Source organism: Tenrec ecaudatus, chromosome X, assembly GCF_050624435.1.
Source record: "Tenrec ecaudatus isolate mTenEca1 chromosome X, mTenEca1.hap1, whole genome shotgun sequence".
Classification (NCBI taxonomy): domain Eukaryota; kingdom Metazoa; phylum Chordata; class Mammalia; order Afrosoricida; family Tenrecidae; genus Tenrec; species Tenrec ecaudatus.
This window is the reverse complement of record NC_134548.1, coordinates 119,572,370-119,599,693: the sequence shown is the minus strand read 5'-3', so window position 1 is coordinate 119,599,693 and position 27,324 is coordinate 119,572,370. Positions and strand designations below refer to the sequence as shown.

Here is a 27,324-nt window from a genome sequence, read left to right as displayed (position 1 = left end):
AATGGAGAATCAATTTAGAGTCAAGCCTCAAAGGAAGTTGGATCTATGACTGGTGGAAGATAATATAAGCCACTTACTTTATAGGATGGGAACTGAAGATTTGCTCCTTTTAGTGATTTCTAAGTTTCTGACTTAGTATTTTTGTAGATCAGAATGAGCCAAATGGAGCAGTTATGGGGAAATTTGCCTCCAAGATCTTCTCATCCTCTTTTGACTGTAGGTATAGAAAAGCAGGAGTTAACTGTGGGGCCCTGTGCTGTATTGTACTTCTCTATCTAGCATGTTGGAGGTGCTTTGAGTAATCCAGAAACTCATGGCTCTTTGATGACTCCAGAGAGCGGTACTGTGGAGCTTTCTTGGGTAATTGGGTGGTTGTGTGGGAGCAGTCTATTCTTTCTGTACTGAAGCAAATGAGTAGCCTTTGATGAGCCTGATGCTGGGTAAATGTGCAGTCTTCACTCTGGTCCCTTGTGTAAGGTGAGTAATTTTACTGCTAGATCAGTGGTAAAGAATACCAGCTCCTTAGGGATGGGGTGGGGAGCAGGGATAAACTCATTTATATGATTGAAATTTTAAGCCTACAATCCTTATCTAAAACAATTTGGCCAGATGTATTTTAGAAATCAGAATATTTGGGATTATAGAGAGGTGATTTAATACCTCTAGTGTGCTTTACATGTACTCCCAGTGAGGCCTGGGGCAGCAGCCTCCCATAATCACGTAACATGATTTCTATCAAAACTATCTTTGCTGTAAGTGGAGTAAATAAAATCTGTGAATAGCCTCACATCAGCGCTAGACAGGTTTTGTTTCCAAATTGGCTTTTGGGGTGGAGAAATTAAGTTTTTAGAGTTTTTTGGGGGTGAGGTGGAATTACAGGTAAGATTTGTAGATTGGTAATTTTCACTGGTTTTGTGCTTTTCACCAAACTGCTTCAATGGGGTAGAGGTAGAGACTTATTCACAATGAATATTTCTTCGGATGGGTTCTTGGATAGAGTGCTGGTGTTGGACTCCTGGACATTTTTTTTCAAGATTCTTCCATTTTTCTTTCTCTTCTTCTGGGCAGGGATTCAAGTAGGTGTCTTTCCTTATAGAGATGTTGTTCTTCCTCCTTCCTGCAAAACAAACTGAGAACACATACATGACAAGGCTTACAGCCCATATAACAGATCAAATATATGTTAATAAAAGTTCTCAACAAGGTAGTGCAGTGCATCTATGCTCTCTAAACAATTCCATTAAATGACTGCAGTTGGCAGGACTCTACCAACATGAGTTTCATTCCATTGTGACTTCTCAATTCCCGACGAAGGTTGGTGATTTGAACCCATTCAGAACTGCCTTCCTGACCACAAAGTCAACGGTTTGAATCTATAAATCTTTCTGTATGAGGCTGCATATGCCTGAAAAGATTTAGAATCTCAGAAACCCACAGGGGCAGTTCTACTATGGCTTGGGAAGCGACTGGATGGCAGTGAGTCTTTTTGAGTTTGAGAGGAGTCCTGGAAGACAGATATGTTGAGCTGCTTCTGAAAGGTCATAGCCTTGAAAATGCAGTGGGGCTGTTCTCTTCTGCACATGAGTTGTCACAGGTCACAATCAGCTTGAAGGCAACTAACACCCATGACAGTCCTGACCCCTAATATCCTCTGTCACTGTGACTCTTAGCAATCTAATATTTAGGGTTTCTAAGACTGCGTGTCTACGGGAACAGATAGCCTCATCTTCTTCCCAGAACTGCTAGTGATTGTGAATCACCCACCATGTGGTTAGCAGCCCAGTGTCAAACCCACAGGGCCAGCAGTGCTCTGACAGTAGTTCAGATAGTTCAAACATTCTTTATATGGCTGCCTGTGATAGAATCTCCTGGGGTCATGTTAAGCAATCAGATTCCTGAGCTTTGCGTCATAGAGAATTCCTAATCGGAGAGCCCAGGAAACTTGTATGGGCAACTAGTTCACCAGGGACTTCTCTGTGCCCCCTGATACTTGAAAACTGCTGCGTGGATAAAGGCCAAACTGCCACCACTGCAGGCTTTTAATCCTGGTCTACGTCACACCCAGAAGCATGGAATTGATGTGTCTCTTAGAAAGCCCAAGTTCTGGTTTCATTTGCCCTGGGAGGAAAGTAGAAGAGCAGAAGCACCCAGACTTTTTAGAAACAAACCCATCAATCAAAAAGAGGTTTGAAACTTGGAGTGGCTGCATTGATAAAAATAGGACACCCAGTTATATTGGAATTTCAGATAAACAGTGAATTTTCATTTGGTATAAGAATGCCTTACAATAATTAGAACACATGTATACTAAATTATACACCATCTGAAATCCAATTTAACTGCAAAGCCTGTCTTTTTAGTTGCTACATCTGGCAATACTGGACCTTGATAAACCCTACCTTCCCTCACAAGAAGCAAACCAGAAGCCATTTGTGTATGTGTCCCATGCTCAGAATCTATTTTCACTTGCCCTTGGCTCAAAGCTTCTGAGATTGGCCATTTGTATCATATTGAAGTTGAAGCGGTGAAAGACTGAGTCAAATTAACCCATGCTCTAAGTCAAGAGGAAGTGTTCCAGGGACTGAAAGTTCTCTGGTGCTGCTTATTTACCTAGTGCTGTCATGATCCAACCACCCCAAGTGGGTGACTTCGGAAACAGAATTGTATTGTCACACAACTGAAGAGGCTAGAAATCTGACTCCAGGGTGCCAGCTTTAGGAGAAGGCTTTCCCTCCCCACCCTGGAGAAAAGCCCTTGTCTTTTGAGCTCCGATTTCTAGGTGAGTTTCATGTGACTCTCCTATCTCTGTTCTCTTGAACCTTTTTTAATCTCTTCCAAAGGATTGTTGTTAGGTGCCAGTGAGTCAGTTCTGACTCCTAGCGACCCTGTGAACAATAGAAGGGACCCTGTGCCCACTCCTCACAGTGTGTTCTGACCATTGAGACCACTTGTTGCAGCCACTGTGTCAATTCACCTGGCGAGGGTCTTCCTCTTTTTTTCTCAAGCATGTGCCCTTCTCTGGGGACTGGTCTATCCAGATAACACATCCCTCCAAAGTACAAGATACACTGGATACTAACCCCACCTCATTAACATAACAAAGAGGACCCATTCCCAAATGGGATTATTACTACCAGCCAAGAAGTTAGGATTTAGAACACATTCTCTGGGAACATAATTCAGTCTATAATGGGGCCTATGAATAATCTTTGAGATTCTGCTTATTAAAAGTTTCCTCCATAAGCTACCCATCGAATACATCCCTTATATTTTTCTGTGTCTCTATGTATGGCACATACACAGACGTACCCAAATACACAGGAGTGCCCACAAACCACACGCATGAGGGGAGCTTCCAAAAGTGTGTGGGAGAATTCCATTATCTTTTAATTCCTACTTTGCACAAAATTTTCAAGCCACCTCATATACAGATAGATCCATGTATGCACATACACACACATACAAACTCAAAACAAACAAAAATACAAACCCCAAACTGATTGCCATGAAGTTGATTCTGGTTCATAGTAACCCCATAGGACAGACTAGAACTACCCCAGTGGGTGAGTGCTGGTAGTGTAGTGGTTATTGTTGGACTGCAATCCATAAGGTCAATAGTTTTCTGCTGTGCAGGAGAAAGATAGGGCTTTCTATTCCCATATAGAGTTACAGTCTTGGGAACTCACAAAGTTGGCATTGATTTAATGGCAGTGAGTTTAACTCTTGGGGAGTAGAAAGCCTTGTCTTTCTCCCAAGAAGCAGCTGGTGGTTTCGAACTGAGCTTGTGGTTGGTAGCCCAACTTGTAGCAACTATGCCACCAGGGCTCCTTATTACACACACACACACACACACACACACAGTACATGAGCTTATGCAATTCTAAACATATGTTGGAAAACTCCCTCCTTACCTTTATAATTTTTATATTTCCTTTTTGTGTTGAGTTTTCACAATTAAAGTAATTTTCCCTCAAATGTTGAAATAACACAGACTCCCTGTGTCCCGTATTTCTTTTGATAACCATACTTCTTTTTCAATTGCAGATCTTTCTCCTGGCCTGCCCTCCATGTCGAGGAGCGATCGTTGTATTCAAGTAAGGGAAAATTGTTTTTTTGTGTGTTTTCTTTTTTGCTCTTTTGTCATTGCTATACAGACTGCTAACAAAGAATGATGAGGACATTGTTGTGAACACCTTGGTAACCCCAAGAAACTGCATCTTCTCTGGTCTTTTCCCAGGGACAAACATCTTTAAAAGTCCCATGAAACAGCAATGTTGTATTTAAAGATCTGTATGTTGTCAAACCCTTAAACATACCCTTTAAGCAAATCCATGGAAGGTTGCTGTCCCAGAGTTTTTCTGCAGAACATAATAGGGGATAGACAACTTCCCTCTTCTCAAGGATCTTTTCATTGTGATCCTATTGCTGTAGTGAGGATTTAGCTCTTCCCTCTGAACGACACACACACAGACACACACACACACACACACACACACACACACACACACGGGGATAGAACAATATTATTTTATTAAAAGCCTTGACTTTTCTTCAAAATGCTGTTTGATTCCAACTCATGATGAACCCATGTGTTGTAGAGTAGAACTGCCCCATAGTGTTTTCAAGCCCTGGTGGTATAACTGGTTACAGATTAGACTCCCGACCTCAAGGTCAACAGTTCAAACTCCCAAGCCACTCTGTGGGAGCAAGATGAAGCTGACTGCTCCTGTAAAAATTCACAGCCTCTGAAACCCACACGGGCAATTCTGCTTTGTCCTGCACAGTCACTACGAGTCGGAGTCCGTTTCATGTCAATGAATTTGGTTTGGAGTTTCATCTTTATGGCAGAAGTTTGGGTCATTAGAGTTTCACACGTGAAGCTTATGGGTGGATTTGAACGACTAACCTTTGGTTGAGAAGCTGAACACAACCGTTTACCCTACCAAGGCTTCTTTTCTTAAAAATAGCCAGCATCAAATCCATCAATGTATATTGGAGGCAAATCATGTGTATCTGAAAGGCAAATTTGCTTAAATGAAATTGCTATGAGCCCTAGAAGCCTTATTTTAAATGTGAGATTTGACCTTCTCACTTATCAAATCTTTTATTAGAGTTGTTAATGATAAGCTAAATCTGTAGAATTAATTTCATCCCTTCCTCCCTTTCTGTGGCCCGCATTTTAGAGCTGTTCATGAGCAGTGAAATGGCAGCTAGCCAGAGGGAGAGAACAGGAAGCTAGGAGCCTAGCAGAACCTTGGATAATTGAGAGTAGTGTAAATGGCTTTCTGATTTACTTAAGTCATTAAAGTGTTAGGGGTAGGATGGGGATACCCCATTTGCTGCTTCCGAATAGCCATTTAAGTCTCTTGCCTTAGGTGAGAATGTTTCTGCTGGGTGATGGATAATGGATCCTGATTTCATATATTTCTTACTTGAACAACTCCTAAAGGGAAGGGGTATTTAACCTTGTTTTCCTTCCTTGATTTTCCAAAATGAGCTCAATGATTCAGTGTAATGTTTTTAGAGTAACATTTATGGATTTTATTTCATCATAATGAAAGTAACAATATCCATTTTAGGAAATACAGAAGCACATAAAGAAGAAACTAGTGATTGCCCATAATCCAACTCTAAGAGATCATTTTAGGCAATTTTCTATCTTCTTCTTTCTTTTTTGGTGATGATCAGAAAGCATATGGAGTAATTTTTGTTTTCTCATCGTATGTTTTCCCAGTTTAATTGACTTAGATATTTATATAGCTGCATAAGCATGTAAAATTATTGCTGGAAAAAATTATTGCTGAAAATTTTGGTGGTAAATTGTATAGGTGTAATAAAACATGTATTTATTGTATTTTTTCACATGTATAATGCAGTGACACTGATGATAATCATTATGTTCTGCAATCATTCCCATTAGCCTTTTCTGAAATTATTCTAGCACATTTGCTGAAATTGAGTTTCTGATTTTCTAGTGTTACCATTTTTTTCTCTTCCTATTTGTGTCCTTGCTCTACCTTTCCCACAGATTCCTGCATATTACCAGACCAGTATGTATTCTTTCATATTTTTCTTCATGGTCATTTAATTATACATACATACGTATATACATGTTCTTATATGTGAGAAAGACAAGGCTTTCTATTCCCATAGACAGTTACAGTATCGGAAACCCACAGGGGCAGTTCTACCCTGTCCTATAGGGTCCATATGAATCAGAATTGAGTTGGTAGCAGTGAGTTTGTAGTAGACATATGCTTATATAAATATAAGTACATACATAAATGGATATGTACATACACACATATTAAAGTTCACACATAGAGTTTTGGAATTTTTGTGTTCTTAGTCATTGTTGTTTTAGAAAAATAGGTTTCTTTTGTCTACTTTTAATATATCTTGCTTTTCTCGTTCAACAATATTTCATAGAAATCAGTGATAGTATAGCTGTTAACTCTTTTGACAGATTACAAAATATTTCATGGATGACAGTAATTTAGTTATTTAGAAATTCTTCTATTATTGAGTATTTTTGTATTTATATTTCCAGATTTCTGTAGCTAACACCCCCTACTCACTTATTGCTATTGAATAATTCTGTCGCATAACGATTCTATATAGGGTTTCTGAGGCTTGATAAATTTTCATAGATTTTTGTTTTGAGCAGACATCCTCCTCTTTCTCCTGCAGATTGACTGGTGGGTTTGTACTTTATGGTTAGCAATCAATGCTTACCCAACAGCAACACAGGCTCCTTTCTATCAATACAATAAATGCTGAAATGTATCATTGGACATAGACCCTTACATACTGGTGCTTTCAATGAACAATTATACGCACGTACATGTATACAAGGGGGTGCCACCCCCACAAAAACTGGATGTGATGTGAGGGAGATAGTGCATTTGGAGTTCATTCCACCAGATCAGACTGTTAATCAAGCTTTCTATTTAGAGGTTCTAAAAAGATAGTGTAACAGCGTGCGACAAAAAAGGCCTGATTTGTGGCAGATGGGGGACTGGTTTTGACACTACAGCAATGCACCTGCTTACGCAGCCATCTCAGTGTGCCAGTTTTTGGCAAAAACCAGCATGGCTCTCTTGCACTATGTGCCTAACTCACCTGACCTCGCTCCGTGTCACTTCTTTTCCTTTCCACGAATGAAAAGGGACATGAAAGTACAGCAATTTGGTGACGATATAGAAGAGGTGAAGAAGAAAAAAACCAACAAAAATAAAAAAAGAAGAGGTGAAAAAAAAATGAGGGAGGTGCTGTCAGCCATTCAAACAGATGAGTTTGAAAAATGTTTCTAAGAATGGAATCACAGCTTTGACCAATGTATTAAATGTAATGGAGAGCATTTTGAAGGTGATAAGGTAGTTTTGTAAAAAAAAATTTATATACATAGCTTTGGAGATGGGTGGGAATTCCGTTTGAGGGGGGGCACCCCCTAGCAAATACAAAATATAAAATCCACTGCCTTCGAGTTGATTTCCATTCATAGCTACCCTATAGAGAGTTTCCCAAGGCACTGTAAATCTTTACAGGAGCAGACAGCCTCATCTTTTTCCTGCAGTGTCTATTGGATTTGAACCATCGGCCTTGTGGTTATTAACCCAATGCTTATCCAAACAGGGCTCTGTGTGTGTGTGTCACTGTTATCCCTGACTTATGGTTACCCAATGCAAAGTAGAATGAAACACCGTCCAGAAATGTGTGTGTGTGTATATAGATATTTATATACTGGCAGTAGTTATTATGGTTCTTTTTAAAATTTAACAACTTAACATGTATATTTTTATTACTAGTAGTAAATTTCAGTATTATTTCATATGTGGTTTATTTTTTGTCCAATTAAATTTGGTCTTCCTGAATTGCCTATATATAGCATCTGCTTAATTCCTCCGTGTTGTTTAAATTTTTCCACATTTGTAACAACTCTGTGTATCTTAGATATTGATAATTGGTCTACCACCATTGTTACAATTATCTTAACCAAATATTTGTTTATCTACTGGATTTGCTTGTGGTTTATTTTCCATGTACTTTGAAAAATATTTTATATATCCAAATAGGACTCTTCATTTTGACTTCAGGATTTCCAGCCTTGGTTAAGAAGTGCCAGCCCATCTCTATGTTTTACATCTTCTTGCTGTTGTGCACCATCAAGTTGATGTTGACTCATAGGAACCCCATGTAACAGTATAGAGTTGCCCTTTAGGGTTTTCTGGGCTCCCTGTGTTTTCTGTGGAGTGGCTGGTAGACTTGAAACACTAACTCTTTGACTAGCAGCAGAGGGCTTAACCATTGCACTGTCAGGGCTCCATACATGCATACATACACACATGAAGGGGCCTCACATGTTCAAGTAAAAACTCCCATTTCCTTTTAATTACATTTTTCCCTGAACTGGATTATGCATTGTGCTGCTATTTGCAAGATCAATGATTCAAAGCCACCAGCTGCTCTGAGGAAGAAAGATGAGGCTATCTGCTCTCAAAGATTTATGGTCTTGGAAACCCACAAGGCAGTTCTCTGTCTTGTAGGCTCCCTATGAGTTTGGATCAACTCGATAACCATGAGTTTGCTTGATTGTTTTTTTGTTGTTGTTGTTGCAGATTTCTTAAAATAATATTCTCTGCTACTCTGATTTTCATTAAAACCTTGGAAGCATGCTATTTACCATAAATGTCAGTGTACCCAGATGGATAGTCCTATGGTCTTGATGCCAGTGGTTGCTTTGTTGAACAGCACTGCATCTCTTACTTTTTTCTCTACTGTTTTTTTTTTACTGTGACAGCCAAGTGTGAGTTTGCCAGCATATGAGCTAGGCATTTTCTTCATGGACACATGCCCAGTTACTGCAAGAAAGGGTATAGTGAGCACAGTAGGCTGCAAAACCTATGTTGGTCAGGAGCTGGCAACTCTCTTTGGAATGGAAAAGGGGCAGGTCTTTCCACAGGGCTTCCATAATCCACTTGACATGAGGGAGTGATCGCTCCCTAGTGCTCTGGCTAGGTCCCAGAGTGCATCATTTATGTGTGCCTCAGTTGACATGTGACTTGCTAAGCCCCACTGCTATAGTCTGCTGCTGGAAAGACTGCCTCAGTCAAAAGCCTGCCAAGATTTTAAGTACTATCTCCCTTACTTAACTACCACAGAAGGACAATGCTAAATAATGGTATTAGTAGTCTTATTGGTGATTTTAATGGAAATGTCTCAAGAGTTTCCTTAATGTCACTGATGTTTTTATTATGTTAAAGAGGTACCATTTTCTGTAATTTTCAGATTGTGTGTATGATTGTGTTTGTTTTAAATTCAAGAATGGTTGCTGAATTTGGCTAATGTTTTCAGGGGGCTTATTTGTGTTTTCTCTTTTGAGTTTTTTGTTGTAGGTTCCCAAACTTATTTGGCTTAACACCCTCTTTTCAAAAAACAAAACAAATTATTCAGTATCCACCCCCACCCAGTTAAAAACTTTTGCAGTGTAGCCCATAATCCAAGATAGAGTACATGGCTCTGCTTTTGCAGCTCTCCGGGATTTCTCCAGCCCTCTTCAGGGTGTGGTATCATCCATTTTAGGAAACAATGTTTTAAGGGGTCTGGTCGCCTCGCTTAGTGGGTCATGCGATAGAGCTGTTAACTGCAAGATCAGCAGTTCAGATCAGCAACCACTTTGTACAAAGTTGAGGTTTTCTACCCCTGTAAAGATTTATAGTCTTAGAAACCCACAGTGACAGATCTACACTGCTATAGGGTCGCTATGAGTCAGCATTGACTTGATGGCAGTGAGTGTTCGTTTTATGCATGTCTTTGTCTTTTTTGGTTCTGGAAAATCCTACAAGGAGCCCTGTTGGTGTAGTGGTCACATGTTGGGCTGCAGTCCACAAGGTCAGCAGTTCAAAGCCACCAGCCGCTCCAAGGGAGAAAGATGATGCTTTCTACTCCCCTAAAGAGTTACAATCTCAGAAACCCAGAGGGATAGTTTTACCCCTTCAATAGGGTTGCTATGAGTTGGCATTGATACGATGGCAGTGAGTTGTTTTGGAGAAAATCTCACATTTTTGACTTCAAATAAAGAGTATCTCTGTGTGTCTTTAGATACACTCTAATGTATCCAAGTATATTCTCTGACACCAACTGCAAATGTAGTTCCTCCGCTTCTGACCCTCACTATGGGAGCATGTTCAGACCTCGCTAGTTACAGTCCACAGATGCTGGTTACAAATTTGGGGGTTCCCAAGGCTCCTTCACTTCCTAGCTGCTGGCTACAAATTTGGGGGTTCCCACTATCTTGTCAGTCCAATAATGGATTAGAATGATTCATAGAACTCAGGAAAGTAATATTAGCAAAAAAGATACAAATGAAGAGGGCAAAGTCTGGGAGATTCCCTAATAGGAAGCTTCCTTCACTCATACATTGCTGTTTATCACAAACCAGGACGTTTACTTGAGCGTCAGTGTCCAATTCTTAAGACATTTTATGTGAATTAGGTGGGCTTTACATTTTAGATCATCATTTTGTATTCAAAAAATTAAACAACTTAGCACACCTCCCAAGAGCATTTCTTGTTTCCACCCCCCTTATTTTTTCCATTTCGCTCTTCATTATCATCTCTTTTTCTCCAGTTAACACCTGTCTACCCTCTTGCCCATTGCTTACCCATTTTCTCACCTACCCCTGGTAGCCATCAATGTCTATTTCTGTTGGTATTAAAGTTTTTATCTTGATTATTCTTTATAACGGTGGTCTTATACAATACTTGTCCTTTTGTGACTCACTTCACTCAGCATAATGTCCTGAGTCCCTTCATGTTTCACAGTTTCATCTTATTCTTTAATGTTTCAGAGTGTTCCACTGTGTGTAGGTATCAAAGTTTCCCTATCCATTCTTCCATTGAGGGGCATTTTAGCTTGCTTCAGTCTTTTTGCTCCAGAGTTTTTATTGAGTCTTCATGTGGCTGCCATGATTGATTGGGTCACTGTCCCATGGTTGATCTCAACCTCCAGGTATCTCCTCACCAAAGGTTGTACTGCTGTTACCTCTTAGGTGTTTTTGTTCTACATATCCCAACTACAGAGTCAGTTAGCATAAGAAAGATGCTAATTACTCAAAATTTCAAGAGTTTAAAGTTACTCTCAGAACCCCAAGGACAAAGACTGCATTATTTGGGTAAAGTTCATCATATATCTCATACCTACTCATTTCCCATAATAATAGATCCTTGGTAGGGCAGTGGTCAAAAGGGAGGAGGTTTGAACTCACCAGATGCTTCACCTGAGAAAGATGAAGCTGTCCGGTTCCATAAGCCTTAAAACCTATGAGGCAATTTTGCTCTATTTTACAAGGTTGCTATGAATTGAAATTGGCTCGACTGCAGTGGGAATGAATAGAATTCCTAGTATCAATGGTGTTGCCTTATTGGTCCAGTTGTCAGGATGTCGGTTTTCTTTACACTGACTTGTAATTTATATTCAAGGCTTCGGTTCCTGATTTCTATCAACAAGTGCTTCAAGTTCTCCTCACTTTCAGCGAGCAAGGTTGTGTCATCTGCATATCATAGGTTGTTAAGTCTTCATTCCTGATGCTATGTTCTTTATATTGTCCAGTTTCTCAGATGATTTTCTCAGCATACAGATTGAATAAGTATGGTGACAGGATACAATCCTGACACAAGCTTTTCCTGAGTTTAAACCATGCAGTATTCCCTTGTTTTATGCACATTTAAAGGAGATTGTTATTTGTCAGTCAAAGCATGTGGGTTGCCTTTGCCTCTGAATATATTGTTGGTGGTCAGAACCCTGTTTCCATTACACAGTTGGCAGAGAAGTTGATGCATAATTCCCAGTGTTTTGTAGCTAATCTTCGAATGGTTTCTGCTGAGCATCTAAGGCATCTTCTACCTTGTTTACCATAGTTTGAGAAGAGTGACTTGAGTGTTGGGCTGCTAACCGAAAGGTTGGCAGTTTTCTCTATGAGAAAAAGATGAGGCAGTTGCTTCTAAATATTTAAAGCTTCAGAAACCCTATGTAGCAGTTCTACCTTATCCTATTGGGTTGCTGTGGATTAGAATTGACATCATGGCACTGGGCTTATCATGTTATGAACATATTAAGTATGTGATGACTACAATATCTTGCATGCCTATTGCCGGAGTTTACTTGTGAAGATTATTTCTCTGTCTTAGTCAGGGTTGACTAGAGAAACAAATCCATTGACACTCATGTGTAAGAGAGAGCTTTATATCACAGAACAATTGTATGTTGAGAAAACATCCCAGCCCAATTCAGATAAAGTCCATAAGTCTGATATTAGCCCATATGCCCCATACTACTCCATAAATTCCTCTTTAGACATGCAATGATGCTGAATGCAGGAAGATCACAGGCCAGTGGGTGGAAAGTCCTGTGGATCCAATGGTGGTGGAAACACATCTCCAGGACTCTGGCTGCCATCAGTGTGGCTCCACATGGCCTTAGAAGAAAGGTGAAACACACACACTCACAACACACACACACACACACACACACACACACAGTGAGAGAGGCCCACCTTTTCTGGTGGCAGAATTAAGAGAGAGAAATTCCCAGAAGCTTCATGAGAAGGTTTCATCTACAAGGAGGGATCAATTAGGTTGTGACCTGATTGACAAGCTAGACCCCATCCCTTCATTCTTTTACCAAGTTGACATGAAATTGTGTAACTACCACATTCTCGCAGTATGTAGTGTACCACAACCAATCCCACCATTTCTACCCTACTGATATTTGGGAGTTGAAGTCTTCAAAAGCATGAAAGAGCAGTTCGGGGCTGAGGTTCTGTACAGTATAGAATTAGCATGCAGAAAGCCATTTGGGCTTTGGTCTTGGTTCCTGAGATCTGAACCAATGTATGAGGCTTATAAATGGAAGCCAACCAATCAAAGAGAGACCACCTAAGGGCCAGATGTGAACTAAACCTCAAGGTTTATGATATAATCTATCGTGGTCACATGGGGAGCCCAATAAGCATTTCAAAATATAGATGCTCAGAGAGCTTCCTGGTTCATGTCTGTTCTTGAGAGAGGGTAGAGTGCCCTTCTTTGGAACATGGAAACTCCATGCTGTGACCTCTCCTAGACCTTGTTTTCATGTATACTCTTCGTTTTGTAATATTACAGCTATTATTATGAATATATTGTCCTGTGAGCTCTGTGAATGTTTCATCAAATTATTGGCCCCAAGGATGCAGGGGAGGAGGCTGGTCTGAACTGGAATGAGTCATGTGGACTTCAGGACTTGTGACTGGTAGCCTGAGGGGCTAAAGAAAAACCCCAGGCTTGGAGCAAATGCTCTGAAGTTGTGGGTGCTTTGTGGACTACCTCCCTTGTAGGGGGTGCACATTGACTCACCCATAGGCGACTGGGGATGAGAAAAAAAAGACTGTTGTGTGGGCAGCTGGGGTCTGAACTGAACAGCAAAAGGAAACAGAGTGCTATAGGGTGCAGTTGGCATGTGTTGTGGGATTTGTTATCCAGCCCCTATACTTTGCTGTCAGAGGTTGTTGGTGATCGTAAACCAGTTTGCACCACTGACACAGTGGGCCTGGTTAATGAGCCCACAGAAAGTGCAGCTAGATTGTTGAATCTCCCTGCAAGTAGCAGTTGTGTAGTGGAAGAATGGCCACCCAGTTTTTTGATTACTAGAAGGGCTTTTCTACTTCTCTTGCATCTTGAGAACCCTCTGCAGCTGTCTGAAACATTTCTATCAGATGCCTTCTTGTCAACAGTATAATCAGCCATTATGGCTACTTCCTGCAAATGATTTCTTCTCTTCCCAAGTGTGGTAGTTACATAATCTGGTGTCAACTTGACTATTAAGAGTGAAGGGGTGTAGTTTAGCCTGTCAATCAGGTCACAACTTGATGACCTCTTTTGGAGGTGCTAGGGGGATAAATAACTCACTGGAGACCAGATACACTCTCTGCTTCATCTTCCTGCTGATAAGACACATGGAGCTATGCTAGAGCCCTGGAGCTTGCGGAGCCACATAGAGACCCCTGCTAGCACTGAGATGCTTCCATTCCACTCACTGGTTTGTGATCTTCCTGCATTCAGCGTCATTGCATGTTTTGTGTGAGGCTGAAGAGGAATTTATAAATTGGTATTGGACATATGGGCTAATATTGGACTTAGGACTTGATCTGGGCTGAGATGTTTTCGTAATATACAATTACTCTTTATATAAAACTTAAAAAATCATTTTATTGGGGCTCATACAACTCTTATCACAATCCATAATGTGTCAATTGTGTTAAGCACATTTGTTCATTCATTGCCCTCATCATTCTCAAAACATTTGCTCTCCACGTAAACCCGTCATCAACTCTTCAATAAAACTCTTTCTTATACACATGCGAGTGTTTGGATTTGTTTCTCTAGTCAACCCTGACTAACACACCAAGGCTTGAAAATCTTAACATTGTAGTTATTAGCCACCAACAAACTCATTCAGTGAAAAGAGTAATTATCAGTCTGTGTCAGATGTTTCTGCAGCTTTCATACTAGTATTCTTGGGCTATCAGGACTTCTTCATCAACCGGAGCCTTAAGCCTTTCACATATGGCAACAATGCTGCCTTTATGATACTTAGTCCCTTTTCTCTTAATAGCTTTAATCCTTTTCAGGATACTCCTGACTTTCCAGCTCTGACAAAGATATGGAAAGAGCTTAAATTTCTACTATGATCTCCCATTTGCTAAGTGAAGAACAGATCTTTAGTACATGACATTATTCTCTAAGTAGTGCCAAGGTCTAGTATCTCCTCTTCTGAAGTGGTAAGAAAGCTAATAAATCCCCATTGCAGCTGATAGGTGGGGCTGGGCCTGAAGAAGCCAACAATCCTGTTCACTGCAGGCCTCAGTCTTGGAGTACCTCACCAGGTGGTTCTGAACGTACTGGGCTCTGTTAAATCTGTTATCCAGGCTGCAGGAGGGTAGATGCTAGGTCACTGGTATTTGAAATGCCACTTGAATCACCATAAGTTGAACAGGTTTCAGCAGCGCTCCTAGACTAAGAACAGATTATGAAGGAGTAGCTTGTCCACTTTAGAGAAATCAGCCAATGAAAACATTATGAGTAGCAGCAGAACACTATTAGATACTACTCATCTCATGAGTAGCAGCAGAACATTGTTGGAAAAGATAGTGCTCTTTAGGTGAGAAGGCATTCAACATATGACTGAGAAAGAGCTGCTTTCTCAACCACAATGACACGGATGGAGTAAAGCCTTTGGGATCTTAATTTGCTGATGGTGTAAGACTCAAAATGAGAAAATTAAGCTGCAATCATCTATTAAAAATTCAAACTATGAATTTAGGAAAATTGGAAGTTGTCAAAAAATGGAATGGAACTCATAAAGCTCTCTATCCTAGGAACATGTGGGGTGAAATGAAGTGATCTGGGTCATTTTAAATCAGAAAATCATATGGCTCACTATGCCAGGAAAGATAAGTGGAAGAGGAATGTCATCTCGTTTGTCACAGAAATTAAATTGAATACATTTATGGGAAGAGATGATGGAGAAGCTCAATATCACCACCTAAAATGTGGTCGGGAGACCATAAATTGCTCAGCTCTAAGTTCAGGTTGAAGCTAAAGAAAATTAAAAGAAATCTACAAGAGCCAAAATATGACCTTGGGCATATCACACCTGAACTTCAAGAATGTCTCAACAGATTTGATACATTGAACTCTAAAATGGGTGTCGGAAGAGACTGACCCTTGCTTTTCATCGCAGAGTAGTTAAGGCAAGTAGAAGAAATGATGAAGCAAAGAACTGCTAAGGGCAGTTTAGATAGAAAAATGCTAAGTGCACCCTGAGAAGACAAAGTAAAATATTATAATGGAATGTGCAAAGACTTAGAGTTATACAACCAAAGAGAAGAGCCAAAGAAAAACTTCACGCCTCGAGTTGCAATACTGAAAGATAATATGAACACAATACTAATCGATACAGGAAGCATCCAGAGAAGAGGAAAGAATACACAGAGTCACTCTACCAAAAATGTTCAAACACTTCTAGAGGTAGCATATACTTAACAGCCGGTGGTACTGAAGGAAGAAGTCCAAGCTGCACTGAACACGTTGGACAAAAACAAGGCTTTGGAAATTGATGGAATACCAATTTCTACAAGCTGGTAAAGGACTGGAAGTAAGCACTCTCATCTATGCCATGAAATGTGGAAGACACCTACGTGGCCAACTGACTGGAAGAGATCCATTTTTGTACCTCGTGCAAAGAAAAGTGACTCAACAGAATTTACAAATTATAGAACAATATAATTGATGTCTAATGCAAATAGAATTTTGCTGAAGATCATTCAACAATGGTTGCAGTACATTGACAGGAAACTGTCAGAAATTCAGGCCATATTCAGAAGTGGATTTGGAACAAAGAATATTGTTGCTAATATGAGATGGATCTTGACTGAAAGAGCATACCAGAAAGATGTTTACTTGTGTGTTACTGATTATACAAAGGTATTCAACTGTGTGGATCATAAAAATCCATGGAAAGCCTGAAGAAGAAACTTGTACATGAACCAAGAGGCAGTGAACGGAATAAGGGAACGCTGCATAATTTGAAATCAGAGTTGTATCCTCTCACCATGCATATTCATAATGAGAGAGGCTCGGCTATATGGAAAAGAATGTGGCATCAATTTTGGTGGAAGTCTTATTAATAACCTTCTTTAGATAATGCAGCTAACACAGCCTTGCTTGCTGAAAGTGAGGAAGACTTGAAGCATCTGCTGCTGCTGGTCAATATGGATTACAACAATGTAACTCAAAAACTCGCTGCCATTGAGTCAACTCTGATTCATAATGTTAGGCTGTTAACCACAGGTCAGCAGTTCAAAACTGCCAGCTGCTCCTTGGGATAAAGACTAGGCTTTCTACTCTTGGAAAGAGTTACAGTCTTAGAAATCCACAAGAGGAACTTCTACCCTGTGCTATAGGGTCACTATGAGAACTTAATGTAAAGATAACCAAAACCCTTAAAACTGGACCAATAGGTAACATAATGATAAATGGGGAAAAGATTGAAGTTAAGGATTGCATCTTGATTACGTCAGCAATCAATGCTCAAGAAAGGAGCAGTCAAGAGATCAAATGATTCATTGCATTGGCTAAATCTACTACACAGACTTGAAAGTTTTGGGAAATACGGAAGTTACTTTGAGGACTAAGGCAAGGATTTTCCATCGCCTCATATACATAGGAAAATTGGACATTGAATTAAAAAGACCGAGGAAGAATAAATACAGTTGAATTATGCTGGAGAAGAATTTTGAAAGTCCATGGAGTGCCAAATGAACCAACAAATCTGTATTGAAGTACAGCCAGAATATTCCTTAGAGGCAAGTCTTTTGAGACATCATCTCACATACTTTAGATATGTTATCAGGAAAGAGCAGTCCTTAGAAAAGTACATTATGTTTCATAAAAAAAGAGGAAGACCTTCAAGGAAGTGGACTGACAGAGTAGCTACAGCAATAGGCTCATACCGAAAAAGAGTTGTGAGGATGGCACCAGCCCAGGAAGCATTTTGTTCTGTTGTGCACAGCTGGGGTTGCTATGAATCCGAAAGACTGTGGCACCTAACAATAGCATACATTTATGTTAGCAGTCTGCAATCTGTAAACAAGCATTGTATTGGCTACTAACTGTTTGTTCTATCACAATGCTGAAACGCTTAGAACATATGCACATGTATCTCGATGATGAATCCCAGTAAATGGGATTTTAATAATGCAGGTATAAGTTTTTTTATTTTTTAAAATAGAAGAAAAATACTGTGCAGTTGATTTTGACTTATGGTAGCACTATGGTGAGTCCGAGTAGAACTGTCTTCCATCAGATTTTCCATTGCTGATTTTTAAAAAACATTTTATTAGGGGCTCATACAACTCTTATCACAATCCACACATATACATACATCAATTGTATAAATCACATCTGCACATTCCCTGCCCCAATCATTCTCAAAGCACTTGCTCTCCACTTAAGCCCTTTGCGTCAGGTCCTCTTTTTTCCCCCTCCCTCCCCGCTCCCCTCTCCCTCATGTGCCCTTGGTAATTTATACATTGTTATTTTGTCATATCTGCTGTTTTTTTTAAAAAGGTAGATTACCAGCTCCTCTTCTGGAGTGTATCCAACCAAATGCAGTTGAGCCTCCAACATTCCCATTAGCAGCCGAGCATGTTAACAGTCCACATCATCCAAGGACTCCTACATTTTCATTGATATCTCTAAATTGATCTCCATACAAGCTATACTTTAAATGACAAGACTGTTAGTTGTTGTTGGATGGGTTTGAGTTGGTTCTCAGTTTTACTTTGGACAGGCTATCAGGAGAGACCAATCCCCAGAGAAGGACATCATGCTTGGTAAAGAATGTCAGCAATAAAGAGGAAGTCCCTCAACGAGATGGCTCAACACAGTGGCTACAACAGTTGTGAGGCTGGCGCAGGACTGGGTGGTTTTTCGTTCTGTTGTACACCGGACTGCTATGAATCAGAACCCACTTGTCAACACCTAACAATAACAACATGTACAACAGAATGAAATCTTACCAAGTCCACTGCCAACCTCAAAATCATTACTGTATTTGAACCTATTGTTACAGTCACCGTGTTAATCCATCTCATTGAAAGTCGTCTTCTGCTTTAATAAGTATGTTGTCCTCCATGAATTGGTCCATTTTGATAATATGTGAGATGAAGTCTCACTATCACTATAACTTGCTTTTAAGGAGATTTCTGACTGTAGTTTTTTGGACAGTTTTGTTTATTCTTCTGCCTCAAAATCCCACCAAATTGATTGCCATGGAATCAATTCTGACTCATAGTGAAAACACCATTAACTCCAAGAGAGGAAGTAAGATGTAGAACATTGTCTTTGTGAGCGTTTGTATTCCACTTGACTAAGCTGTTTCCCAAGAGTTTGATCCTAAGTTCCTAAACTTAGCGATTCATTCCTCAGGGTATTTGGGTCTGGAAATACACATACAAACCGTATATACTTGGGTATAAGCCCGAGTTTTTCAGCACATATTTAATGCACTTTTTGTGGTAAAATTAGGTGCCTCGGCTGATATTCAGGTCGGCTTATAGTTGAGTATATATGGTATGTGTGTAAATATATGGCCAAGGTATATAAGAAAGGGCTATCCCTCCATGATTATAGTACTGTAGTGGTTACAAAATGGGCTGCAGCTCAGAACCACCATCTGCTCAGCAGGAGAAAGATGAGATTTCCACACCTATAGTTAAAGTTTCAGAAACACACAGGCCAATCTTCCCTGTCCGATAGGGTCACTATGAGTTGGAATGGTCTTGATGCCCATGAGCTTGATTTTTAGATGATTGTTTTCTTTCTTCTTTTTTTGAAAGTTTTTATAACTTTGCCACCTGTATATCATATCATCACATTCCTGGATATATTTGCAAAAATTATGAATAATTATGTAGAAATATATTTTGTTAAATGTTTGACATGAGGAGCTGGTACCAAGAACTCAAGTAGAAAGAAAATGTTTTGAAAATGATGATGGCAACAAATGTACTAATGTGCTTGACACAATGGATGCATGCATGTATTGTGATAGGAGCTGTATGAGCCCCCATTAAAATGATTTTAGAAAGATGTTAGACCAAGAATATTTCTACAAATGTATTCCTATGTGCTACATATTTGTGCGTTTGCATTTACACATTTGTGGGTACAGACTCATTCACTTTTCCGCTCCTGTTGAGCTCGTGTGTAGAAATATTTGGTCACAGATTATTGTTACTATTCTTGTCGGACTGTGTGTGTCATAGGATTCACCCCTGTTGCCTTTCATCCTCATGCTCCTCCCAGTGTCTTGATCATTTTGTGCCGACCTTTCCTTTATTAAAAGTTGTCTTTCCCTTCAACCAAGTCTGTGTGGGTAGACGTGTCCTCTAGTGATTTGCCTTCTCTTTCCCTCTCACCCCTCGTAACCTTAGTTTTTTAAAATTAATTTTATTAGGCGCTCATACAACTCTTTTTACAATCCGTACATACATCATTTGTGTCCAGCACATTCGTACATATGTTGCCATCCATCATCATTCTCAAAACACCTGCTTTATACTTGAGCCCTTGGTATCAGCTCCACATTTTCCCCTTCCTTCCCATTCCCCCCGCCCCCTTGATAATTTATAAATAATTATCATTTTATCATATCCTTACACCATCCAACGTCTTCCTCACCCAATTCTCTGCTGTCCGTTCCCCAAGGAGGAGGTTACATGTGGACCTTGTCATCTGTTTCCACTTTCTCCCTCACCTTCCCTCCATCTTCCCGATATCGCCCCTCCAACCACTGTTCCTGAGGGGCTCATCTGCCGTTGATTCCCCGTCTTTCCAGTTCCTATCCGTGCTAGTGTACATCTTCCGGTCCAGCCGGTTATGTAAGGTAGAATTGGGATCATGATAGTGGGGGTGAGGTGGAGGAAGCATTCAAGAACTAGAGGAAAATTGTATGTTTCATTGTTGCTACATTGCACTCTGACTGGTTCGTCACCTCCTCCCAGCCTTTCTGCAAGGGGATGTCCAAATTTCCCCCAGATGGGCCCTGGGTCCCCACTCTGTACTCTCCCTCATTCACAATGCTATGATTTTTTTAAAAATTTGATCTTTGATGCCTGATACCTGATCCCTTCGACACCTTGTCATCTCACAGGCTGGTGTGCATTTTCCATATGGGCTTTGTTGTTTTTCAATTAGATGGCTCCTTGTTTATCTTCCAGCCTATCGGACCCCAGATTCTATATATTTTTATTACTATTTTAATCACTTTATTGGAGGCTCATATAACTCTTATCACAATCCATCCATCCATTCGTTGTGTCAAGCATATTTCTATATATGTTGCCATCATCAATTTCAAAGCATTTTCTTTCTACTTGAACCCTTGGAATTAGCTTCTCATTTCATTCCTCCCTCCCCCACCTTCTCTCCCTCATGAACCCTTGATTATATATAAATTATTATTATTTTGCATTGTCTTACACTGATGGATATTTCCCTTCACCCACTTTTCGGTTGTCCATCCCCCTGGGAGGGGGTTATATATAGATCATTGTGATCAGTTCTCCCTTTCTCCCCCACCTTCCCCTTCCCCTTCCCCTCCTGGTATGGCTACTCTCAATATTGGTCCTGAGGGGTTTATCTATCCTGGACTCCCTGTGTTTCCAGCTCTTACCTGTACCCATGTACATGCTCTGGTCTATAGCCGATTTGTAAGGTAGAATTGTAGTCATGGTAGACGGGGCCAGGGGAGTGGGTGGGAGGCAGCATTAACGAACTAGAGGAAAGTTGTATCTTTCAATGGTGCTCTACTGCACCCTGACTGGCTTGTCTCCTCCCCGTTGGTAACCTTCAAAGAATGCTTCTTTCTATTAGTAAACCCTTTCTTGTCTTTGTATCGTAGTGGTCTCATACCATATTTGTCCTTTTGTGATGGACTGATTTCATTCAGCATAATGTTCTCCATGGGAGCCCGGTGGCAGAGTGAATATGAATTGGACAACATTCGAGAAGGTCAGCAATTCAAAACCATCAGCCGCTCCGAGGGAGATAGATACGGCATTCCACTCCCATAAAGAGTTATAGTCTCAGAAACTCACAGGGGCAGTTATACCCTGTCCTATAAAGGTTGCTATGAATCAGCATTGACTCGAGGGCAGTGAGTTTCGTTTAATGTTCTCCAGACTCATCTATGGCATGAGGTGTTTGGCAGATCTGTTGTTATTCTTTAAAGTTATATAGTCCTCCATTGTTTGTTTGTTTATCCTCTGATGGACACTGAGGTTGCTTCCAATTATTTTCTATTCTGAATAGAGCTGCTAAGAATATAGGGGTGTATATAGCTGTTCAAATTAGAATTCTTATTTCTTTTGTTTGAGACACAAAACTTAATTTAATAGAAATTTGCTTGTAGTTCTTACATTCTCTGGAAATCACTGCCCCATCCAGAAGTGGCCCAAGTCCTGGGAGCAGGGGTCAGAGAGCAGGTCCTAAGAGCTCCCCTTTTCCTCAGTGCTGGAGGGCTGGGGACACCACCCTCTTTCTCCTGCCTCCCCCCCACCCCCTAGGCTCCAGCTAGGAGAGCAATTGGAATCTCGGACCTGGGCTTCTGCATACCCCTGTCCATGGGCTGGAGAGGAGGCTAAGGGTTTGAAGGGAGGAGAGGACAGAGGAAGAGAAAGATGTCGATCAAGAAAGATGAGAACCGGGGATGAGGTCTGAGTGATAATTGAAGACAAAACACCAGTAAAAAAGAAAACAAAAAACAAAAAAAGAGGGAAGGGACAAAACCAAAATCCGCCCCAAATCTGAACCCGCCTGGAAAAAAACAAAAAGTTCTCTAGTCTCATAGAGACATTATTTGATGCGGCCCACTCTGCGGCGGGAGAGCTCAGGCTTCAGTCCAGCCCTGGAGGCAGGAGGCCCAGCCTCTACAGCTCGTCTTTAGCCTGTCCCACATCTTCCTCGTCCTCTTCCTTGTCCTCCTGCTCCTCCTTGTCCTCCGCCTCCTCCTCCTCTTTGCGCTTCTTGTCTTCCTCCTCCTTTAACCTCTGCTCTTTATCCTGCTTGTCCTGCATGGCCTTTTCTGCAGCCTTTTGTGACACCCCATGTCTCATTGCCAAACTCCTCGGCATAGGCCTCGTTGTTGGTGATGAGGAAGTTGTCGAAGATGGTGCCAGACTTGACTTGCCAGAGATCCGGGCCCAGCACAGCAAAGCTGTCGTAAGAGTAGATGCTGTCATCGGGGGAGTACTCGGAGTTGTCGATCTCCGGGTGGATCCACTTGCCTTTGTAATCTGGGTTGTCGATCTGCCGGGGCATCCACTCGCCCTTGTAGTCAGGGTTCTGAATCACGGGGGGCACCCACTCGCCATCCATCTCCTCGTCCCAATCATCGGGCTTCTTGGCATCAGGGTCAGGGATGTGCTCTGGCTTATCCCAGTCCTCAGGCTTGGAGTCTGTGGGGTCATTGATCTTGGCTCGCTCATCCCAGTCTTCCGGCTTGGCGGCATCGGGATCCTTGATCTTCTTGGGTGCCAGGAAGTCCCAGTCGTCTTCCAAGGAGCCGGACTCCACCTGGCTGTTGTCAGTCTTCACTTCATAGGTGTTGTCAGACCTCATGATCAGAGTATACAGGTGGGTGAACTCATCATCCTTGCAACGGATGTCCTTGTTGATGAGCACATTCTTGCCTTTGTAATTGAAGTTGACATGAACCTTCTTGGTACCAGGACCACAGATGTCAGGACTGAACATGATGTTGTACTCAGAGTCGCCGTGCATGTCTGTCTGGTCCAAGCCATCAGGAAACAGCTTCACGTAGCCACCCCCATAGTCAATGTTCTGCTCGTGCTTCACGGTAAACTGGACCACCAGGGTCTTGTCCTTGTTGCTGAAGGACTCGAATCTTGACGACAGGGCATAAAAGTGGGCGTCCTGGCTCGTCTGCAGCCCTTTATCTTTCTCCTGGTCACCGTAGAACTTGCCAGAACTGAGGACGAATTTGCCAAAATCCGACTTGTGTTTGGATTCGATCCAGCGGTCCGTCCACCTGTCTCCGTCCAGAAACTGCTCCTTCAAGTACACGGTGGGTTCAGCGGCGGCCAGGCCGAGGAGGCCCAGCAACAGCGGTACGGGTAGCAGCATGGCGGGCCCAGGGGGCAGCGGCTCTGCAGCAGGGACCTAGAATTCTTATTTCCGTAGGATTTATACCTCGTAGGATTTCCAAATTTTATAGTATTTTTGTTTCCAACTTTGTGAACATGTACCATACTACTTTCCATAGTGGTTACTCCATTTTACAGTCTCACCAGCAGTATATGATGGTTCCAGTCTTTCTACACCCTTGGCAACATTGGTTACTTTGGTTTTGTTTTAACTTTGCTATTCATTCAAGGGCAAGATGACATCTCATTGTTGTTTTGATTAAATCTCTCTAATGGCTAATGACGTGCCCTGGTGGTGCTATGGGCTAGGTGTTGGGCTGCTAACCTCAAGGCTGCTAGTTTAAGCCCAGCAGCTGCTCTATAGGAGAAAGATGAGACTATCTCCTTCCAAAAAAAATGTACAGTGTCAGAAATTCTGTACAGGCTCACTGCTTAAAGTTGCTCTGATGCATAGTGGACTACGAATTGGGCTGCTAATGGCAAGGTCTTCAATGCACATCCACCAGCTACTCCTCAGGAGAACGACGGGACTTTCTACTCCTGTAAAGAGTTTCAGGCTTTGAAATCCACAGGGGGCAGAGTTCTGCTTTGTCTTGCAGGCTCACTATGTCAGAAATGATTCAGGGGTGGTGGGTATTTATGTAGAGTCACTATGAGTCAAAATTTACTGACAGTGTGTTTAAAGGGCTGATTTTGTTTCTTCATTTGTTTTTTGGTCACTTGAATATCTTCCTTGGTGGAGTGTTTGCTTATGTCGTCTACCTATTTTTAATTGGATTGTCTGCCTTGTTTTGTTGTTGTTGAGATGTGGAAATGTTCTATAAGCTTTAGAGATCATTTCCTCATCCAATATGTCATTGCCAAAAAGCCCCCCAAAACCAAAGCACATCTGCCCCATTTTACAGGTTCTCCTCTGACCCTTGTGCATGCATATCTAGGTTTTTGGAGGTCTTAGTATTTTAGTGTGCCTTTTGCTGTTTGCACATTTCTAATGATGCTTGATAGAATATTTACTCCACGTGTTAGGCTGCTGAAGTGTAGCCCTGATTTCTTCTTCTTCTTTGACCTTTATGGAGGGAATGGTGGTTACATTTTCCAGGCTTGGGATTGTGCTCAGAAAATGTAGCTGCCTTGTGAATACCTACCACTTAATGTGATGGGTTGTCCAAGTGTGTGCAGCTAGGGTGGGGGAACCCATGGAGTGAGTCACTGAGCCGGTGCAACTTGAATAGCACGGAATCATCTCCCACCCAACTCTGGGTAAGGAAAGTGCAGAGCAGAGAGCTGGTGTACACCTTCCTCTGCCTCAGGAAGTGTACGGTAGCCTCTCTGTCTTCCTCCAGTGATCAAGCCCTTAAACCAGCTCATTTCCATGTGCACGTGGAAAGGAGTGGATCTGTGATACAAGTGGGATTATTTGGTCTTGAGTATCTGCTGACTCAGACCCGTGAGGCTTTTGAAGGAGGTGAGATGAAATTTCATCTGTGCTGCAGAAAACAGGGAGTGCATTGCTTGATGGAGAGAGGACTGTAGGCCAGGTGTGAGCCAAGGTAGGTGAGGGAAGCATGGGGATGGGTGAGGGAAATTGGGACAGCCTGATATGTGATCTTAGCATTGTGAGATTGATACCCTGCTAGCCTTGGGCTACATGATATTATGAGACTTCCGTAGCCTCATGGCTCTCTCTCTTTGTACACACCATTGTTAGACTTTTACTTTTTTAATAGCACGTCTTTTCCCAGAAAGACTCAGATCTAGGGGACTACCCCAAAGTTATGAGATGGGTTTAGGTCAGATCTATTGTGTTCTAATGTCTTAGAATGATTTAATCATTTCAGTATTCCCTTTCCCACTGCTCATAAGCTCCCACTGTTCTCGAACCTGTGGGATTCTGAGCTGAGAGTTGTGGATCATTTGGTGTTAAAAATGAGCAGTTCTTGGGTACCTGTGCCTTAGAGATGGCTGATTTTGGCTCAACATTTACCTTTATCCGTACAGAAAAAGGTGTTGGGACTCCAGTCTCTGACCTGATGAGCCCTAGCAAAACTCTGCTCTTGGCACTGGAGAGAAAACCATGCATATGACATTTTGTAGCTTGAAAAGGGTAAGAGATCAGGTTCCTAGAAAATCTGTAGTGAATAATGATTCAAGGGGACAAATTTCTTTTGCTAGGTAGATTTTTCTTAGCAGTTAACATCTAATTGACAGGTTGCCTAAATGCTTAGGAGAAGGAAGAAGTTTTAAAGGTTTTCACAAATCTCTTCCCTTTCTGTACACACACAGCAGCTGCCCTCCCAGCATACATGCGTTCAGTTTTGTTTGCTCCTGGAAGCTTTGTCTTCTTTAATCTTGGGCCAGACTTGCCGATTGAATATTTTCATTACCCCTAATCCTCTGTTGGAACTTCTCTCTTACTCTTTCTAGAACCAGATACCTTTTATTAATCTTCTTTCTGGATTTCAAGGCTTTATATAGGTACTACATCTCTGGGTAAAAAGCCGTTCAGGTGATTTCTCCCATCTGAAGAAGCACATAGCATAGTCCTCAGCAGATAAGTAGGGAGCAATCATGGGCAGCTGTTCAAAGCTACCAGCTACTCAGTGGGAAAAAAGATGAGGCTGGCTCTTCCTGAAAACCCGAGGGAACAGTTCTACTCTTCTCTACAGGTTCTCAATGAGTTAGAAACAATACAAAGATGGCAGTGGTGGCTTTTGGTTTTATTGGATGTTGTGACAGATAAACTGATTTATGTAAATTTCTTAACAGGAGCTAACACCTATTGAGTACTCGGTACAGTAAGTGTTCTCTTAACAACAGTATACTAGTATAGCATTATATTTGTCTTGATATATATATATATATATATATATATATATGTATGTATATAATTTATTCATAGAGTTTGAGTCCCAGGAAGTAAAAATTGCATTCATTCAGATAAATTGAATATTAGAATGATAATGACTTTAAGCTAAATAATGCCTTTTCTCTACTTCCTGAGTTTTACATGGGGGGAATATTAGAATCTCTGTAGTTATATGGCCCTTATCTCTATTTGGTCCAGGAAGAAGGACGTGGGAAGGAATTCCCTTTGTGGCTCTCAGGAAAATCCAGCCAAGGATTTCTGTTCTCTGTCTTTTTAATTTCCAATTTTTATTATGGAAATGTTCAAACAGAGGAAAGGGAAGAGAATAGTACAATGAATACTTGTATGGCATGCATGAGATGAAACAGTTAGTGGCATGTTTTTCTTATGTGTGAGTTCTGAAACTATACGAACAGACAGAGTGGAAGGAGCCTGTGCTCTGGGGTCAAAGAAATGTATTGTTTTTATAAGTTACAGGATGCAAATCTCAATGTAATTGGCTAAAGGGTTATAAATGTCAGATGCCAATATCTTGCAATATATTCATACATTTGAGTAAGCTCGAACAGTGAAAAGTAGAGATACATGTCTCAATACAGATCATTAGAAGAAGCCATGCTGAGTAAAAAATGTCATTTGCACAAGAGTATATACAGTACAAATTTTCCTTAATATGTTCAACCTGAACCAACAC

At 41.1% G+C, this 27,324-nt stretch overlaps 1 protein-coding gene and 1 pseudogene across 3 annotated transcripts in view; one reads left to right on the top strand and one right to left on the bottom strand.

The window, feature by feature from the left end:
* TMEM164 (transmembrane protein 164) overlaps positions 1 to 27,324 on the top strand; it is a 247,122-nt gene that overhangs the window by 99,741 nt on the left and 120,057 nt on the right. For all 3 annotated transcript variants that reach the window (XM_075538894.1, XM_075538895.1, XM_075538893.1), the window contains one exon: positions 4,045 to 4,094. In XM_075538894.1, coding sequence (XP_075395009.1) covers positions 4,045 to 4,094 — 50 coding nt within the window. The remainder of the gene's footprint in view (positions 1 to 4,044; positions 4,095 to 27,324) is intronic.
* LOC142434432 (calreticulin pseudogene) lies at positions 22,494 to 23,764 on the bottom strand (annotated as a pseudogene).